At 50.9% G+C, this 20,456-nt stretch overlaps 1 protein-coding gene across 1 annotated transcript in view; it reads left to right on the top strand.

Moving 5' to 3' along the window:
- LOC123765287 (uncharacterized) overlaps positions 1-20,456 on the top strand; it is a 93,830-nt gene that overhangs the window by 48,430 nt on the left and 24,944 nt on the right. The window contains exons 2-4 of the mRNA XM_069335367.1: positions 11,149-11,336; positions 11,486-12,011; positions 12,875-13,039. Of these exons, the coding sequence (XP_069191468.1) occupies positions 11,149-11,336; positions 11,486-12,011; positions 12,875-13,039 (879 nt within the window). The remainder of the gene's footprint in view (positions 1-11,148; positions 11,337-11,485; positions 12,012-12,874; positions 13,040-20,456) is intronic.

Here is a 20,456-nt window from a genome sequence, read left to right on the forward strand (position 1 = left end):
TCTGCTGATGGTACCCTGCTGATGGTACCCTTGCTGATGGTACCCTGCTGATGGTACCCTGCTGATGGTACCCTGCTGATGGTACCCTGCTGATGGTACCCCTGCTGATGGTACCCTGCGGATGGTACCCTGCTGATGGTACCCTGCTGATGGTATCCTGCTGATGGTACCCCTGCTGATGGTACCCTGCTGATGGCACCCTGCTGATGGTACCCCTGCTGATGGTACCCTGCTGATGGTACCCTGCTGATGGTACCCTGCTGATGGTACCCCTGCTGATGGTACCCTGCTGATGGTACCCCTGATGATGGTACCCCTGCTAATGGTACCCTGCTGATGGTACCCTGCTGATGGTACCCTGCTGATGGTACCCTGTTGATGGTACCCTGCTGATGGTACCCTGCTGATGGTACCCTGCTGATGGTACCCTGTTGATGGTACCCTGCTGATGGTAGTCTGTTGATGGTACCCTGCTGGTGGTACCCTGCTGGTGGTACCCTGCTGATGGTACCTTGTTGATGGTACCCTGCTGATGGTACCCTTCTGATGGTACTCTGCTGATGGTAGTCTGTTGATGGTACCCTGTTGATGGTACCCTGCTGATGGTACCCTGCTGATGGTAGTCTGCTGATGGTACCCTGCTGATGGTACCCTGCTGGTGGTACCCTGCTGATGGTAGTCTGTTGATGGTACCCTGCTGATGGTACCCTTCTGATGGTACTCTGCTGATGGTAGTCTGTTGATGGTACCCTGCTGATGGTACCCCGCTGATTGTACCCTGCTGATGGTACCCTGTTGATGGTACCCTGCTGATGGTACCCTGCTGATGGTAGTATGTTGATGGTACCGTGCTGATGGTACCCTGCTGATGGTACCCCTGCTGATGGTACCCTGCTGATGGTACCCTGCTGATGGTACCCCTGCTGATGGTACCCCTGCTGATGGTACCCTGCTAATGGTACCCCTGCTGATGGTACCCCTGCTGATGGTAGTCTGCTGATGGTACCCTGCTGATGGTACCCCTGCTGATGGTACCCCTGGTGATGGTACCCTGGTGATGGTACCCTACTGATGGTACCCCTGCCGATGGTACCCTACTGATGGTAGTCTGTTGATGGTACCCTGCTGATGGTACCCCTGCTTATGGTACCCCTGCTGATGGTACCCTACTGATGGTACCCCTGCTGATGGTACCCCTGCTGATGGTACCCTGCTGATGGTACCCTGCTGATAGTACCCTGCTCATGGTAGTCTGTTGATGGTACCCTGCTGATGGTACCCTACTGATGGTACCCCTGCTGATGGTACCCTGCTGGTGGTACCCTGCTGATGGTACCCCACTGATGGTACCCCTGCTGATGGTACCCTACTGATGGTACCCCTGCTGATGGTACCCTGCTGATGGTACCCTGCTGATGGTACCCTTGCTGATGGTACCCCTGCTTATGGTACCCCTGCTGATGGTACCCTACTGATGGTACCCCTGCTGATGGTACCCCTGCTGATGGTACCCTGCTGATGGTACCCTGCTGATGGTAGTCTGTTGATGGTACCCTGCTGATGGTACCCTACTGATGGTACCCCTGCTGATGGTACCTTGCTGGTGGTACCCTGCTGATGGTAGTCTGTTGATGGTACCCTGCTGATGGTACCCTGCTTGAGGGTACCCTGTTGATGGTACGCTGCTGATGGTACCCTGCTGATGGTAGTCTGTTGATGGAACCCTGCTGATGGTACCCTGCTGATGGTACCCTGTTTATGGTACCCTGCTGATGGTACCCTGCTGATGGTAGTCTGTTGATGCTACCCTGCTGATGGTACCCTGCTGATGGTACCCTGTTGATGGTACCCCTGCTGATGGTAGTCTGCTGATGGTACCCTGCTGATGGTACCCCTGCTGATGGTACCCTGCTGATGGTACCCCTGCTGATGGTACCCTGCTGATGGTACCCCTGGTGATGGTACCCTACTGATGGTACCCTGCTGATGGTACCCCTGGTGATGGTACCCTACTGATGGTACCCCTGCTGATGGTACCCTACTGATGGTAGTCTGTTGATGGTACCCTGCTGATGGTACCACTGCTGATGGTACCCTACTGATGGTACCCTGCTGATGGTACCCTGCTGGTGGTACCCTACTGATGGTACCCCTGCTGATGGTACCCCACTGATGGTACCCTGCTGATGGTACCCCACTGATGGTACCCCTGCTAATGGTACCCTGCTGATGGTACCCTGCTGATGGTACCCCTGATATTGGTGCCCTGCTGATGGTACCCCACTGATGGTACCCCTGCTAATGGTACCCTGCTGATGGTACCCTGCTGATGGTACCCCTGCTAATGGTACCCTGCTGATGGTACCCTGCTGATGGTGCCCTGCTGATGGCACCCGGCTGACCCTGCTGATGGTACCCTGCTGATGGTACCCTGCTGATGGTAGTCTGTTGATGGTACCCTGCTGGTGGTACCCTGCTGATGGTACCCTGCTAATGGTTCCCTGCTGATGGTACCCTGCTGATGGTAGTCTGTTGATGGTGCCCTGCTGATGGTACCCTGCTGGTGGTACCCTGCTGGTGGTACCCTGCTGATGGTACCCTGCTGATGGTACCCTGCTGATGGTAGTCTGTTGATGGAACCCTGCTGATGGTACCCTGCTGATGGTACCCTGCTGATGGTACCCTGCTGATGGTAGTCTGTTGATGGTACCCTGCTGATGGTACCCTGCTGATGGTACCCTGCTGATGGTACCCCTGCTGATGGTAGTCTGCTGATGGTACCCTGCTGATGATACCCCTGCTGATGGTACCCCTGGTGATGGTACCCCTGCTGATGGTACCCTGCTGATGGTACCCCTGCTGATGGTACCCTGCTGATGGTAACCCTGCTGATGGTAGTCTGCTGATGGTACCCTGCTGATGGTACCCTGCTGATGGTACCCCTGGTGATGGTACCCTGGTGATGGTACCCTACTGATGGTACCCCTGCTGATGGTACCCTACTGATGGTAGTCTGTTGATGGTACCCTGCTGATGGTACCCCTGCTGATGGTACCCTACTGATGGTACCCCTGCTGATGGTACCCCACTGATGGTACCCTGCTGATGGTACCCCACTGACGGTGCCCCTGCTGATGGTACCCTGCTGATGGTACCCTGCTGATGGTAGTCTGTTGATGGAACCCTGCTGATGGTACCCTGCTGATGGTACCCTGCTGATGGTACCCTGCTGATGGTAGTCTGTTGATGGAACCCTGCTGATGGTACCCTGCTGATGGTACCCTGCTGATGGTACCCCTGCTGATGGTAGTCTGCTGATGGTACCCTGCTGATGGTACTCTGCTGATGGTAGTCTGTTGATGCTACCCTGCTGATGGTACCCTGCTGATGGTACCCTGCTGATGGTACCCCTGCTGATGGTAGTCTGCTGATGGTACCCTGCTGATGGTACCCTGCTGATGGTACCCTGCTGATGGTACCCCTGCTGATGGTACCCTGCTGATGGTACCCCTGCTGATGGTACCCTACTGATGGTACCCCTGCTGATGGTACCCCACTGATGGTACCCTGCTGATGGTACCCCACTGATGGTACCCCTGCTGATGGTACCCTGCTAATGGTACCTTTGCTGATGGTACCCCTGCTGATGGTACCCCTGCTGATGGTACCCTACTGATGGTACCCCTGCTGATGGTACCCCTGCTGATGGTACCCTGCTGATGGTAGTCTGTTGATGGTACCCTGCTTATGGTACCCTACTGATGGTACCCCTGCTGATGGTACCCTGCTGGTGGTACCCTGCTGATGTTGCCCTGCTGATGGTACCCTGTTGATGGTACCCCTGCTGATGGTACCCTGCTGATGGTACCCCTGCTGATGGTACTCCTGCTGATGGTACCATGCTGATGGTACCCCTGCTGATGGTACCCTGTTGATGGTACCCCTGCTGATGGTACCCTGCTGATAGTACCCTGCTGATGGTACCCTGCTGATGGTAGTCTGTTGATTGTACCCTGCTGATGGTACCCTACTGATGGTACCCCTGCTGATGGTTCCCTGCTGGTGGTACCCTGCTGATGGTGCCCTGCTGATGGTACCCTGCTGATGGTACCCTACTGATGGTACCCTGTTGATGGTACCCCTGCTGATGGTACCCTGCTGATGGTACCCTGCTGATGGTACCCCTGCTGATGGTACCCCTGCTGATGGTACCCTGTTGATGGTACCCTACTGATGGTACCCCTGCTGATGGTACCCTGCTGGTGGTACCCTGCTGATGGTGCCCTGCTGATGGTACCCTGCTGATGGTACCCTGCTGATGGTACCCTGTTGATGGTACCCTACTGATGGTACCCTGCTGATGGTACCCCTGCCGATGGTACCCCTGCCGATGGTACCCCTGCTGATGGTACCCTGTTGATGGTACCCTACTGATGGTACCCCTGCTGATGGTACCCTGCTGGTGGTACCCTGCTGATGGTGCCCTGCTGATGGCACCCCTGCTGATGGTACCCTGCTGATGGTACCCTGCTGATGGTACCCCTGATGATGGTACCCTGCTGATGGTACCCTGCTGATGGTACCCTACTGATGGTACCCCTGCTGATGGTACCCTGCTGGTGGTACCCTGCTGATGGTGCCCTGCTGATGGTACCCTGTTGATGGTACCCTGTTGATGGTACCCTACTGATGGTACCTAGCTGATGGTACCCTGTTGATGGTACCTCTGCTGATGGTACCCCTGCTGATGGTACCCTGTTGATGGTACCCCTGCTGATGGTACCCTGCTGATAGTACCCCTGCTGATGGTACCCTGTTGATGGTACCCCTGCTGATGGTACCCTGCTGGTGGTACCCTGCTGATGGTAGTCTGTTGATGGTACCCTGCTGATGGTACCCTTCTGATGGTACTCTGCTGATGGTAGTCTGTTGATGGTACCCTGCTGATGGTACCCCGCTGATTGTACCCTGCTGATGGTACCCTGTTGATGGTACCCTGCTGATGGTACCCTGCTGATGGTAGTATGTTGATGGTACCGTGCTGATGGTACCCTGCTGATGGTACCCCTGCTGATGGTACCCTGCTGATGGTACCCTGCTGATGGTACCCCTGCTGATGGTACCCCTGCTGATGGTACCCTGCTGATGGTACCCCTGCTGATGGTACCCTGCTGATGGTACCCCTGCTGATGGTAGTCTGCTGATGGTTACCCTGCTGATGGTACCCCTGCTGATGGTACCCCTGGTGATGGTACCCTGGTGATGGTACCCTACTGATGGTACCCCTGCCGATGGTACCCTACTGATGGTAGTCTGTTGATGGTACCCTGCTGATGGTACCCCTGCTTATGGTACCCCTGCTGATGGTACCCTACTGATGGTACCCCTGCTGATGGTACCCCTGCTGATGGTACCCTGCTGATGGTACCCTGCTGATAGTACCCTGCTCATGGTAGTCTGTTGATGGTACCCTGCTGATGGTACCCTACTGATGGTACCCCTGCTGATGGTACCCTGCTGGTGGTACCCTGCTGATGGTACCCCACTGATGGTACCCCTGCTGATGGTACCCTACTGATGGTACCCCTGCTGATGGTACCCTGCTGATGGTACCCTGCTGATGGTACCCTTGCTGATGGTACCCCTGCTTATGGTACCCCTGCTGATGGTACCCTACTGATGGTACCCCTGCTGATGGTACCCCTGCTGATGGTACCCTGCTGATGGTACCCTGCTGATGGTAGTCTGTTGATGGTACCCTGCTGATGGTACCCTACTGATGGTACCCCTGCTGATGGTACCTTGCTGGTGGTACCCTGCTGATGGTAGTCTGTTGATGGTACCCTGCTGATGGTACCCTGCTGAGGGTACCCTGTTGATGGTACGCTGCTGATGGTACCCTGCTGATGGTAGTCTGTTGATGGAACCCTGCTGATGGTACCCTGCTGATGGTACCCTGTTTATGGTACCCTGCTGATGGTACCCTGCTGATGGTAGTCTGTTGATGCTACCCTGCTGATGGTACCCTGCTGATGGTACCCTGTTGATGGTACCCCTGCTGATGGTAGTCTGCTGATGGTACCCTGCTGATGGTACCCCTGCTGATGGTACCCTGCTGATGGTACCCCTGCTGATGGTACCCTGCTGATGGTACCCCTGGTGATGGTACCCTACTGATGGTACCCCTGCTGATGGTACCCTACTGATGGTAGTCTGTTGATGGTACCCTGCTGATGGTACCACTGCTGATGGTACCCTACTGATGGTACCCTGCTGATGGTACCCTGCTGGTGGTACCCTACTGATGGTACCCCTTCTGATGGTACCCCACTGATGGTACCCTGCTGATGGTACCCCACTGATGGTACCCCTGCTAATGGTACCCTGCTGATGGTACCCTGCTGATGGTACCCCTGATGATGGTGCCCTGCTGATGGTACCCCACTGATGGTACCCCTGCTAATGGTACCCTGCTGATGGTACCCTGCTGATGGTACCCCTGCTAATGGTACCCTGCTGATGGTACCCTGCTGATGGTGCCCTGCTGATGGCACCCTGCTGATGGTACCCTGCTGATGGTACCCTGTTGATGGTACCCTGCTGATGGTACCCTGCTGATGGTAGTCTGTTGATGGTACCCTGCTGGTGGTACCCTGCTGATGGTACCCTGCTAATGGTTCCCTGCTGATGGTACCCTGCTGATGGTAGTCTGTTGATGGTGCCCTGCTGATGGTACCCTGCTGGTGGTACCCTGCTGGTGGTACCCTGCTGATGGTACCCTGCTGATGGTACCCTGCTGATGGTAGTCTGTTGATGGAACCCTGCTGATGGTACCCTGCTGATGGTACCCTGCTGATGGTACCCTGCTGATGGTACCCTGCTGATGGTAGTCTGTTGATGGTACCCTGCTGATGGTACCCTGCTGATGGTACCCTGCTGATGGTACCCCTGCTGATGGTAGTCTGCTGATGGTACCCTGCTGATGATACCCCTGCTGATGGTACCCCTGGTGATGGTACCCCTGCTGATGGTACCCTGCTGATGGTACCCCTGCTGATGGTACCCTGCTGATGGTAACCCTGCTGATGGTAGTCTGCTGATGGTACCCTGCTGATGGTACCCTGCTGATGGTACCCCTGGTGATGGTACCCTGGTGATGGTACCCTACTGATGGTACCCCTGCTGATGGTACCCTACTGATGGTAGTCTGTTGATGGTACCCTGCTGATGGTACCCCTGCTGATGGTACCCTACTGATGGTACCCCTGCTGATGGTACCCCACTGATGGTACCCTGCTGATGGTACCCCACTGACGGTGCCCCTGCTGATGGTACCCTGCTGATGGTACCCTGCTGATGGTAGTCTGTTGATGGAACCCTGCTGATGGTACCCTGCTGATGGTACCCTGCTGATGGTACCCTGCTGATGGTAGTCTGTTGATGGAACCCTGCTGATGGTACCCTGCTGATGGTACCCTGCTGATGGTACCCCTGCTGATGGTAGTCTGCTGATGGTACCCTGCTGATGGTACTCTGCTGATGGTAGTCTGTTGATGCTACCCTGCTGATGGTACCCTGCTGATGGTACCCTGCTGATGGTACCCCTGCTGATGGTAGTCTGCTGATGGTACCCTGCTGATGGTACCCTGCTGATGGTACCCTGCTGATGGTACCCCTGCTGATGGTACCCTGCTGATGGTACCCCTGCTGATGGTACCCTACTGATGGTACCCCTGCTGATGGTACCCCACTGATGGTACCCTGCTGATGGTACCCCACTGATGGTACCCCTGCTGATGGTACCCTGCTAATGGTACCCTTGCTGATGGTACCCCTGCTGATGGTACCCCTGCTGATGGTACCCTACTGATGGTACCCCTGCTGATGGTACCCCTGCTGATGGTACCCTGCTGATGGTAGTCTGTTGATGGTACCCTGCTTATGGTACCCTACTGATGGTACCCCTGCTGATGGTACCCTGCTTGGTGGTACCCTGCTGATGTTGCCCTGCTGATGGTACCCTGTTGATGGTACCCCTGCTTATGGTACCCTGCTGATGGTAACCCCTGCTGATGGTACTCCTGCTGATGGTACCATGCTGATGGTACCCCTGCTGATGGTGCCCTGTTGATGGTACCCCTGCTGATGGTACCCTGCTGATAGTACCCTGCTGATGGTACCCTGCTGATGGTAGTCTGTTGATGGTACCCTGCTGATGGTACCCTACTGATGGTACCCCTGCTGATGGTACCCTGCTGGTGGTACCCTGCTGATGGTGCCCTGCTGATGGTACCCTGCTGATGGTACCCTACTGATGGTACCCTGTTGATGGTACCCCTGCTGATGGTACCCTGCTGATGGTACCCTGCTGATGGTACCCCTGCTGATGGTACCCCTGCTGATGGTACCCTGTTGATGGTACCCTACCGATGGTACCCCTGCTGATGGTACCCTGCTGGTGGTACCCTGCTGATGGTGCCCTGCTGATGGTACCCTGCTGATGGTACCCTGCTGATGGTACCCTGTTGATGGTACCCTGTTGATGGTACCCTACTGATGGTACCCTGCTGATGGTACCCCTGCCGATGGTACCCCTGCCGATGGTACCCCTGCTGATGGTACCCTGTTGATGGTACCCTACTGATGGTACCCCTGCTGATGGTACCCTGCTGGTGGTACCCTGCTGATGGTGCCCTGCTGATGGCACCCCTGCTGATGGTACCCTGCTGATGGTACCCTGCTGATGGTACCCCTGATGATGGTACCCTGCTGATGGTACCCTGCTGATGGTACCCTACTGATGGTACCCCTGCTGATGGTACCCTGCTGGTGGTACCCTGCTGATGGTGCCCTGCTGATGGTACCCTGCTGATGGTACCCTGTTGATGGTACCCTACTGATGGTACCCTGCTGATGGTACCCTGTTGATGGTACCCCTGCTGATGGTACCCCTGCTGATGGTACCCTGTTGATGGTACCCCTGCTGATGGTACCCTGCTGATAGTACCCCTGCTGATGGTACCCTGTTGATGGTACCCCTGCTGATGGTACCCCTGCTGGTGGTACCCTGCTGATGGTACCCCTGCTGATGGTACCCTGCTGGTGGTACCCTGCTGATGGTGCCCTGCTGATGGTACCCTGCTGATGGTACCCTGCTGATGGTACCCTGTTGATGGTACCCTGTTGATGGTACCCATGCTGATGGTACCCTGCTGGTGGTACCCTGCTGATGGTGCCCTGCTGATGGTACGCTGCTGATGGTACCCTGTTGATGGTACCCTACTGATGGTACCCTGCTGATGGTACCCTGCTGATGGTACCCTGTTGATGGTACCCCTGCTGATGGTACCCCTGCTGATGGTACCCTGTTGATGGTACCCCTGCTGATGATACCCTGCTGATAGTACCCCTGCTGATGGTACCCTGTTGATGGTACCCCTGCTGATGGTACCCCTGCTGATGGTACCCTGCTGATGGTACCCCTGCTGATGGTACCCTGCTGGTGGTACCCTGCTGATGGTGCCCTGCTGATGGTACCCTGCTGATGGTACCCTGCTGATGGTACCCTGTTGATGGTACCCTGTTGATGGTACCCTTGCTGATGGTACCCCTGCTGGGGTGAGGTCCCACGTGATGTCCACAAATATATTTTTACTTCCTGAACAGTTATCGTAAATGAAACACATGAGCATCATAAGCGAAGTGAAGAGAAAGTTGAGCAAATGGAGTGCTGTGATCTGTCTGTCTCTGTCTCTCTCTCTCTCTCTCTCTCTCTGTCTGTCTCTGTCTCTCTCTCTCTCTCTCTCTCTCTCTCTCTCTCTCTCTCTCTCTCTCTCTCTCTCTCTCTCTCTCTCTCTCTCTCTCTCTCTCTCTCTGTCGATTGATACACAAATATAGCTGATAATAAACACAGACTTGTGTAGTGGTTAACACCTACCTCACAAGGGAGAAGACCCGGGTTCAAGTCCTTAACAGCGGTGAAAGGACTGGACACTGTTCCTTCACTGCCCCCCCCCCCTCCCCCTCACCACCCAACAGTGATTGCCGACCTGGGTGTAAATATATTGCCAGATTGTGTTATTAGGGATAAAAACGTAAAAGTAAAAAGCTTAGCCTGTTTGAGAGCCGGTTCTGGAACTGGTTAGGACCCTACCATGAAGCCTAAGCCATCAGCGGAATATATTCAGGCAAAAACGTTGAGACTTTCAAGGTTTAAACCTAATCAGTCTTCCATAATAGACTGAATACTGGTAGATGGATTGTGCTGGCAAGCTTGAAGTTCTAATCTTGACCGACCAAAACAAGAGGTACAAGAGATACCAGGTATCATTTAGGCAAAAGTGAAGTTGCAAAATTTGCGAATTGGTTCTTTGATGTCATGATTAGTATGCAGGTGAAGTCAAGAGGACCCCGTGGCGCAGTGGTAAAGCATTCGCCGGGCGCCTCGCGAGCGCCTCGACCTGGGTTCGTATCTTGGCCGAGGAGGATTGACTGGGCGCCAAACCTTTACCTGTATGCCTCTGTTCACCTAGCACTGAATGGGTTCGTGGTTGTTGAAGTATTTGGCAGGTCGTATTCTGGGGAAAATTAGGATTAAGGACGTACCCGAAACACATATTATATATATATATATATATATATATATATATATATATATATATATATATATATATATATGTATGTATGTATATATTAGGCTTCATATCGAAAAGTGTTTTAAACGTTCTAATTATCCTTCAACCGTTTCTGGTCTTGTGGTACTTGGATTATTTTATTATTAATATTATTATTATTATTATCAAAGTAATTATTACTTCCTATATAATCCATAGTGTGAGACGGTACTATCCTTAGTCCTTCAGTACTTTTAAGTGTTCAGTTCTTGCCAGACCTCTCTCTCTCTCTCTCTCTCTCTCTCTCTCTCTCTCTCTCTCTCTCTCTCTCTCTCTCTCTCTCTCTCTCTCTCTCTCTCTCTCTCTCTCTCTCTTTCTTCTAATAATGTGCATGCAGATAACAGGTGAGGGCGTAGGGATATATAGACAAACCAGAGGTATTAGTTGTCTTCGGGTTAGGTCCTGGTAGTCAACCCATCCACCACAGGCGGAGGTTTTAAGCTGTACTAAGCTTATTAGTATAGGCTTATTTAAGCTGATTGGTATGGACGTGAAGCATGAAGGCCTCACTAGCCACATGCAGAACGACGACCGTAATAGACTGGTGGTCCAAACAAACCTCAGCAGCAGGATCCACCAATACCAGAGACCCCGACATCCATCCAGAATATCCACATCCAGAACATCCACATGTCAGAACATCCACATCCAGAACATCCACATGTAGAACATCCACATCCAGGTCATCGTAGCCTATGTGTATAGAGTGGCGAAATAAGATCACAACTTGTTCCTCGGAACAGTGAACGAGCTTCTGGCAGCAAGTGGCACTGTGCCTGTACTGGCACCAGTGCCTGAACATGGAATTACAGCCACCCAGACCGAATTCCTTCGGCTGACGAATACAACTACGGACACCCAGACGGACGCTCCACGGACGACGACAACTACGGACACCCAGACGGACGCTCCACGGACGACGACAACTACGGGCACCCAGACGGACGCTCCACGGACAACGACAACTACGGACACCCAGACGGACGCTCCACGGACGACGACAACTACGGACACCCAGATGGACGCTCCACGGACGACGACAACTACGGACACCCAGACGGACGCTCCACGGACGACGACAACTACGGACACCCAGACGGACGCTCCACGGACGACGACAATCTACGGACACCCAGACGGACGCTCCACGGACGACGACAACTACGGACACCCAGACGGACGCTCCACGGACGACGACAACTATGGGCACCCAGACGGACGCTCCACGGACGACAACTACGGGCACCCAGACGGACGCTGACAACGGTACACACCACAAAGAAAGCGGGAACGCTTGCGACACAGGACGAAGAGGACTACGCATCTTCAGACGAGCATGTGAGACGGATACGTACCCGTCTCACTGGGTACGTACCCGTCTCACTGGGTACGTACGCCCATGTTTGAGGGCCACGATGCCCCTGACATTTTGGACACAGGTCGATACACCGCTTTCAGATATTCAGGCGATCACCATCGACTTACAGGGGAATATCATCGAGGATCTCCCACGATGCCCGACACTGTCGCCTGTGGACACCCATGTTCAGACACGAAGCCTAAACGAGAAACCGAAGAATAGGATAAAAATCGAGCCCTGAGGGGCTCCCCCCTGAGATTGTGATGCTGTAGTGGGATATCAAACAAGAACTTCTGGCTGCTGCTTGGCAATCTTGGCTTCCCTTGGTGCTATGTGCCGTGTGATTGATTCTGCTATCTATCCACAAATCCTCGCCCCTGCTGGGTTGAGCCACCTGGCTGTACTCTATGCGAAGCTTCCTCTCCAGACTATCCTTCCCCCCTGTTCCACTTTCCCTATCCCATTCATCCACAAACCTACAGTAACAGCTACTGGTACTGGCTTCAAGCAGCCTCCACTTACGGGCTATTCATGCCCGTGCCACCTCTGGGATGGCTTAATCTATCAATTAATCTGTACTAAGCACGTACTGGGAAGTTTCATAACTAACTTAGCATTATCTAGTCTTGGTATCAGTTCTATATTTATGAATGAAAACACATTAACGATGGCTTACTACTGCCTACACGCCACCTTCACCCTCGGGATGTAAACAGAACCAAAACACCTCACCTGACCTATCCCAGGCCTAACATAACCTAGGCCTAAATTTGTCCAAAACTCTCATGTATTTATGTATATGTATGTATAAGGTATGTATAAAACTCTATTCATATTTAAGAAAATATTTGACGTTCCTAGTGGTAATCTTGCAGTAACTAGAAAGATTGCTAGTGGTACTCTTGCAGTTACTAGGAAGGTTCCTAGTGGTACTCTTGCAGTAAGTAGGAAGGTTCCTAGTGGTACTCTTGCAGTAAGTAGGAAGGTTCCTAGTGGTACTCATGCAGTAAGTAGGAAGGTTCCTAGTGGTACTCTTGTAGTTACTAGGAAGGTTCCTAGTGGTACTCTCTCAGTAACTAGGAAGGTTCCTAGTGGTACTCTCTCAGTAACTAGGAAGGTTCCTAGTGGTACTCATGCAGTAAGTAGGAAGGTTCCTAGTGGTACTCTTGTAGTTACTAGGAAGGTTCCTAGTGGTACTCTCGCAGTAACTAGGAAGGTTCCTAGTGATACTCTAGCAGTAACTAGGAAGGTTCCTAGTGGTACTCTCTCAGTAACTAGGAAGGTTCCTAGTGGTACTTTCTCAGTAACTAGGAAGGTTCCTAGTGGTACTCTCTCAGTAACAAGGAAGGTTCCTAGTGGTACTCTCTCAGTAACTAGGAAGGTTCCTAGTGGTACTCTCTCAGTAACTAGGAAGGTTCCTAGTGGTACTCTCTCAGTTACTAGGAAGGTTCCTAGTGGTACTCTCGCAGTAACTAGGAAGGTTCCTAGTGGTACTCTCGCAGTAACTAGGAAGGTTCCTAGTGGTACTCTTGTAGTTACTAGGAAGGTTCCTAGTGGTACTCTCGCAGTAACTAGGAAGGTTCCTAGTGGTACTCTCGCAGTAACTAGGAAGGTTCCTAGTGGTACTCTTGCAGTAACTAGGAAGGTTCCTAGTGGTACTCTCGCAGTAACTAGGAAGGTTCCTAGTGGTACTCTTGCAGTAAGTAGGAAGGTTCCTAGTGATACTCTAGCAGTAACTAGGAAGGTTCCTAGTGGTACTCTCTCAGTAACTAGGAAGGTTCCTAGTGGTACTCTCTCAGTAACAAGGAAGGTTCCTAGTGGTACTCTCGCAGTAACAAGGAAGGTTCCTAGTGGTACTCTCGCAGTAACAAGGAAGGTTCCTAGTGGTACTCTTGTAGTAACTAGGAATGTTCCTAGTGGTACTCTGGCAGTAACTAGCAAGGCTCCTAGAGGTACTCTCTCAGTAACAAGGAAGGTTCCTAGTGGTACTCTTGTAGTTACTAGGAAGGTTCCTAGTGGTACTCTTGCAGTAAGTAGGAAGGTTCCTAGTGGTACTCTTGTAGTAACTAGGAATGTTCCTAGTGGTACTCTGGCAGTAACTAGCAAGGCTCCTAGTGGTACTCTCGCAGTAACTAGGAAGGTTCCTAGTGGTACTCTTGTAGTTACTAGGAAGGTTCCTAGTGGTACTCTTGCAGTTACTAGGAAGGTTCCTAGTGGTACTCTTGCAGTAAGTAGGAAGGTTCCTAGTGGTACTCTCGCAGTAACAAGAAAGGTTCTTAGTGGTACTCTCTCAGTAACTAGGAAGGTTCCTAGTGGTACTCATGCAGTAAGTAGGAAGGTTCCTAGTGGTACTCTTGTAGTTACTAGGAAGGTTCCTAGTGGTACTCTCGCAGTAACTAGGAAGGTTCCTAGTGATACTCTAGCAGTAACTAGGAAGGTTCCTAGTGGTACTCTCTCAGTAACTAGGAAGGTTCCTAGTGGTACTTTCTCAGTAACTAGGAAGGTTCCTAGTGGTACTCTCTCAGTAACAAGGAAGGTTCCTAGTGGTACTCTCTCAGTAACTAGGAAGGTTCCTAGTGGTACTCTCTCAGTAACTAGGAAGGTTCCTAGTGGTACTCTCTCAGTTACTAGGAAGGTTCCTAGTGGTACTCTCGCAGTAACTAGGAAGGTTCCTAGTGGTACTCTCGCAGTAACTAGGAAGGTTCCTAGTGGTACTCTTGTAGTTACTAGGAAGGTTCCTAGTGGTACTCTCGCAGTAACTAGGAAGGTTCCTAGTGGTACTCTCGCAGTAACTAGGAAGGTTCCTAGTGGTACTCTTGCAGTAACTAGGAAGGTTCCTAGTGGTACTCTCGCAGTAACTAGGAAGGTTCCTAGTGGTACTCTTGCAGTAAGTAGGAAGGTTCCTAGTGATACTCTAGCAGTAACTAGGAAGGTTCCTAGTGGTACTCTCTCAGTAACTAGGAAGGTTCCTAGTGGTACTCTCTCAGTAACAAGGAAGGTTCCTAGTGGTACTCTCGCAGTAACAAGGAAGGTTCCTAGTGGTACTCTCGCAGTAACAAGGAAGGTTCCTAGTGGTACTCTTGTAGTAACTAGGAATGTTCCTAGTGGTACTCTGGCAGTAACTAGCAAGGCTCCTAGAGGTACTCTCTCAGTAACAAGGAAGGTTCCTAGTGGTACTCTTGTAGTTACTAGGAAGGTTCCTAGTGGTACTCTTGCAGTAAGTAGGAAGGTTCCTAGTGGTACTCTTGTAGTAACTAGGAATGTTCCTAGTGGTACTCTGGCAGTAACTAGCAAGGCTCCTAGTGGTACTCTCGCAGTAACTAGGAAGGTTCCTAGTGGTACTCTTGTAGTTACTAGGAAGGTTCCTAGTGGTACTCTTGCAGTTACTAGGAAGGTTCCTAGTGGTACTCTTGCAGTAAGTAGGAAGGTTCCTAGTGGTACTCTCGCAGTAACAAGAAAGGTTCTTAGTGGTACTCTTGTAGTTACTAGGAAGGTTCCTAGTGGTACTCTTGCAGTAGGTAGGAAGGTTCCTAGTGGTACTCTTGCAGTAAGTAGGAAGGTTCCTAGTGGTACTCTTGCAGTTACTAGGAAGGTTCCTAGTGGTACTCTTGCAGTAAGTAGGAAGGTTCCTAGTGGTACTCTTGCAGTTACTAGGAAGGTTCCTAGTGGTACTCTTGCAGTAAGTAGGAAGGTTCCTAGTGGTACTCTTGCAGTAAGTAGGAAGGTTCCTAGTGGTACTCTCACAGTAACTAGGAAGGTTCCTAGTGGTACTCTTGTAGTTACTAGGAAGGTTCCTAGTGGTACTCTTGTAGTAAGTAGGAAGGTTCCTAGTGGTACTCTTGCAGTTACTAGGAAGGTTCCTAGTGGTACTCTTGCAGTAAGTAGGAAGGTTCCTAGTGGTACTCTTGCAGTAAGTAGGAAGGTTCCTAGTGGTACTCTTGCAGTAAGTAGGAAGGTTCCTAGTGGTACTCTTGCAGTTACTAGGAAGGTTCCTTGTGGTACTCTCTCAGTAACTAGGAAGGTTCCTAGTGGTACTCTTGCAGTAACTAGCAAGGTTCCTAGTGGTACTCTCTCAGTAACTAGGAAGGTTCCTAGTGGTACTCTTGCAGTAACTAGCAAGGTTCCTAGTGGTACTCTCACAGTAACAAGGAAGGTTCCTAGTGGTACTCTTGCAGTAACTAGCAAGGTTCCTAGTGGTACTCTCACAGTAACAAGGAAGGTTCCTAGTGGTACTCTTGCAGTAACTAGCAAGGTTCCTAGTGGTACTCTCACAGTAACAAGGAAGGTTCCTAGTGGTACTCTTGCAGTAACTAGCAAGGTTCCTAGTGGTACTCTCACAGTAACCTGGAAGGTTCCTAGAGGTACTCTCTCAGTAACCTGGAAGGTTCCTAGTGGTACTCTCTCAGTAACCTGGAAGGTTCCTAGTGGTACTCTCTCAGTAACCTGGAAGGTTCCTAGTGGTACTCTCTCAGTAACCTGGAAGGTTCCTAGTGGTACTCTCTCAGTAACAAGGAAGGTTCCTAGTGGTACTCTCTCAGTAACCTGGAAGGTTCCTAGTGGTACTCTCTCAGTAACCTGGAAGGTTGCCATTAACCCGCTTGGCCAGTAAGAGCGCTAATATATGGCTTTATGCTCGTAAATTCGTTTTTGGCAAGATTGATGTGGTATATAATATGACCTGTCTTAAGGTCCCCCCAGGGTGGGGCTGGTCCCCCCGCCCAGGGTGGGGCTGGTCCCCCCGCCCAGGGTGGGGCTGGTCCCCCCGCCCAGGGTGGGGCTGGTCCCCCCGCCCAGGGTGGGGCTGGTCTCAGGGCCCAGGGCTGAGGGGGGCATTGTTCTCTGTTTATGTGGGGCCAGTACTCACTCCCCACCTGTTTTTATGGGCTTTTATGGGCTTTTTTCTGATCGAAGGTTATTTATACTCAAACGTAATCTCGAAGAGCTGTTCCTTTCCACACACACACACACACACACACCACTTATGTATAGACCACACCTGTATACCACTTATGTAAGACCAATTCTGGAGTATGCAGCTCCAGCCTGGAGTCCATACCTAGTTAAACACAAGACAAAGTTAGAGAAGATTCAGCGGTATGCCACCAGGCTCGTCCCGGAACTGAGAGGATTGAGCTACGAGGAAAGGCTAAAGGAGCTGAACCTCACATCCCTGGAAAACAGAAGAGTAAGGGGAGACATGATAACCACCTACAAAATTCTCAGGGGAATTGACAGGGTGGACAAAGACAAACTCTTCAGCACGGGTGGGACACGAACAAGGGGACACAGGTGGAAACTTAGTACCCAGATGAGCCACAGAGACGTTAGAAAGAATTTTTTCAGTGTCAGAGTAGTTAATAAATGGAATGCACTAGGAAGCGATGTGGTGGAGGCGGACTCCATACACAGTTTCAAATGTAGATATGATAGAGCCCAGTAGGCTCAGGAATCTGTACACCAGTTGATTGACAGTTGAGAGGCGGGACCAAAGAGCCAAAGCTCAACCCCCGCAAGCACAATTAGGTGAGTACAATTAGGTGAGTACACACACACACACACACACACACACAGGGAACCGGTGGCTGAACGGACAGGACGCTATACACGTGATCCTGTGGTCCCGGGTTCGATCCCGGGTGCCGGCGAGAAACGATGGGCAGAGTTTCTTTCACCCTATACCCTTGTTACCTAGCAGTTAATAGATACCTGGGAGTTAGTCAGCTGTCACGGGCTGCTTCCTGGGGTGGGTGTGTGGTGTGGGGGAAAAAAATAATAGTAACAGTTGATTGACAGTTGAGAGGCGGGCCGAAAGAGGAGAGCTCAACCTCCGCAAGCACAACTAGGTGAATATAACTAGGTGAATACACATACATACACACAACTACTCATGGAGGCTGACTCCATACACAGCTTCAAGTGTAGATATGATAGAGCCCAGTAGGCTCTGGAACCTGTACACCAGTTGATTGACAGTTGGGGAAGTGACCACTACGTAAGTTTGTGATTACCAGTGGGGAGGTGAGGAAGCATCTGCTAGAGTTGGAAGTGACAAAGGCCCGGATGGAATCTCACCTTGGATACTGAAGGAAGGAGCAGAAGCTCTTTGCCTGCCACTCTCCATGATGACAAATCACCGGTAACAGGCGAATTGCCAAAACCTTGAAAGACGGCTAATGTAGTCCCAATATATAAGAAGGGTGATAGGCAGGAGGCACTAAACTAAAGGTCAGTCTCTAACTTGCATACCTTGCAAAGTGATGGTAAAGATTGTGCGAAAAAACTAGTGAAACATCTGGAGCGGAAGAACTTTGTATCAAAACAACAGCATGAGTTTATGGTTGGTAGATTATGGCTGACAGGATTGATTGAATTCTATGACCAGGCAACAAAAATCAGGCAAGATAGAGAGGGCTGGGTAGACTGGATATTTTTGGATTGCCAGAAAGCCTTTGACACAGTACCACATACGAGACTGGTGCAAAAATTGGAGATGCAGGCAGGAGTGAAAGGGAAGGTACTCCACTGGATAAGGGAGTACTTAAGCAACAGAAGACAGCGAGTCACTGTGAGGGGCGAGGTCTTGGAGTGGCGAGACGTCACCAGTGGAGTCCCTCAAGGATCAGTTCTTGGACCAATACTGTTTCTGATATATGTAAATGATCTCCAAGAGGGAATAGACTCGTTCCTCTCAATTGATGCACAAATTATGAGGAGGATGAAAACGGAGGAAGATAGTATGAGGCTACAAGATGACCTAAACAAACTGAAGGAATGGGCCAACAAATGGCTACTAAAGTTCAACCCAAGTAAATGTAAGATAATGAAACTAGGGGGAGGAAATAGGAGCCCAGACACTGGATACAGAATGGGAGATGAAGTCCTTCATGAAACAGACAGAGAGAGAGAGAGATCTAGAAGTTGATATCACGCCAAACCTGTCTCCTGAAGCTCTCATAAAAAGAATAACGTCTGCGGCATATGCGAGGCTGGCTAACATCAGAACTGCCTTCAGGAACCTGTGTAAGGAATCTTTTTGAATCTTGTATGCCACATATGTAAGGCCAATCCTGGAGTATGCAGCCCCAGCATGGAGCCCGTACCTTGTCAAGCACAAGACGAAGCTGGAAAAAGTTCAAAAAGAACTTCCCTTAGTTCTGGGACTGCTAGTCCCAGAACTAGCAGTTCTGGGACTTCCCTTAATTCTGAGGCTAGTCCCAGAATTAAGAGGCATGAGTTATGAGGAATGACTGCGCGAACTGCACCTCACGTCGCTGGAAGACAGAAGAGCTCGTGAAGACATGATCACCACATACAAAATTCTCAGGGGAATTGACAGGGTAGACAAGGATGGATTATTTAACATGCGGTGGTACACGCACAAGTGGACACAGGTGGAGTACCCAAATGAGCCATAGAGACATTAGAAAGAACTTTTTAAGTGTCAGAGTAGTTAATAAATGAAATGCATTAGGAAGTAATGTGGTGGAGGCTGACTCCATACACAGTTTCAAATATGACGCAGGAATCTGTACACCAGTTGATTGACGGTTGAGAGGCGGGACCAAAGAGCCAGAGCTCAGCCCCCGCAAGCAGGTAATTCCCTCATTACCTGATCCTTCACTGTTGTGGCTGTGCAGCAATTTAGGCTGAGTCTTTGCCTTGCTTGCTATGTCGTTTTCCTATTGCCCTTCTGCCTCTCTTCTCACCCTGACGTATTCATTCCTGGCTCTCTGGTAACCTTCTCTGCTCTCAAGTGTCATGTTATTTCTATAGTTTCTCCATGCTCTTTTACCTAGTTGCTTTGCTAGCTTTCATCTCTGATTAGATTGTGTGTGTACTCACCTATTTGTACTTACCTATTTGTGTCTGCAGGATCGAGCATTAACTCGTGGATCCCGCCTTTCGAGCCATCGATTGTTTACAATAATGTCTCCGGTCCTATTTCCCTATCATACCTAGTTTTAAAATTATGAATAGAATTTGCTTCCACAACCTGCACCTTAAGTACATTCCATTTTTCCACTACTCTCACGCTAAAAGAAAGCTTCCTAACATCTCTGTGACTCATCTGAGTTTCCAGCGTCCACCCATGTCCCCTCGTGAACATTTCGTCTGTGTCCACTCTGTCAATTCCCCTGAGTATTTTATACGTTCCTATCATATCCCCCTTTCCCTTCTCTTTTCTAGTGTCGTAAGGCTCACTTCCTTCAGGAGCTCTTCATATCCCATCCCTCATAATTCTGGGACGAGTCTCATTGCAAACTTCTGAACCTTTTCCAGTTTCCTTATGTGCTTCTTCAGATGGGGACTCCATGATGGGGCGGCATACTCTAAGACTGGCCTCACGTAAGCAGTGTAAAGCGCCCTAAATGCCTCCTTACTTAGGTTTCTGAATAATGTTCTAACTTTTGCCAGTGTAGAGT

This window comes from Procambarus clarkii, chromosome 33 (assembly GCF_040958095.1).
Source record: "Procambarus clarkii isolate CNS0578487 chromosome 33, FALCON_Pclarkii_2.0, whole genome shotgun sequence".
Classification (NCBI taxonomy): domain Eukaryota; kingdom Metazoa; phylum Arthropoda; class Malacostraca; order Decapoda; family Cambaridae; genus Procambarus; species Procambarus clarkii.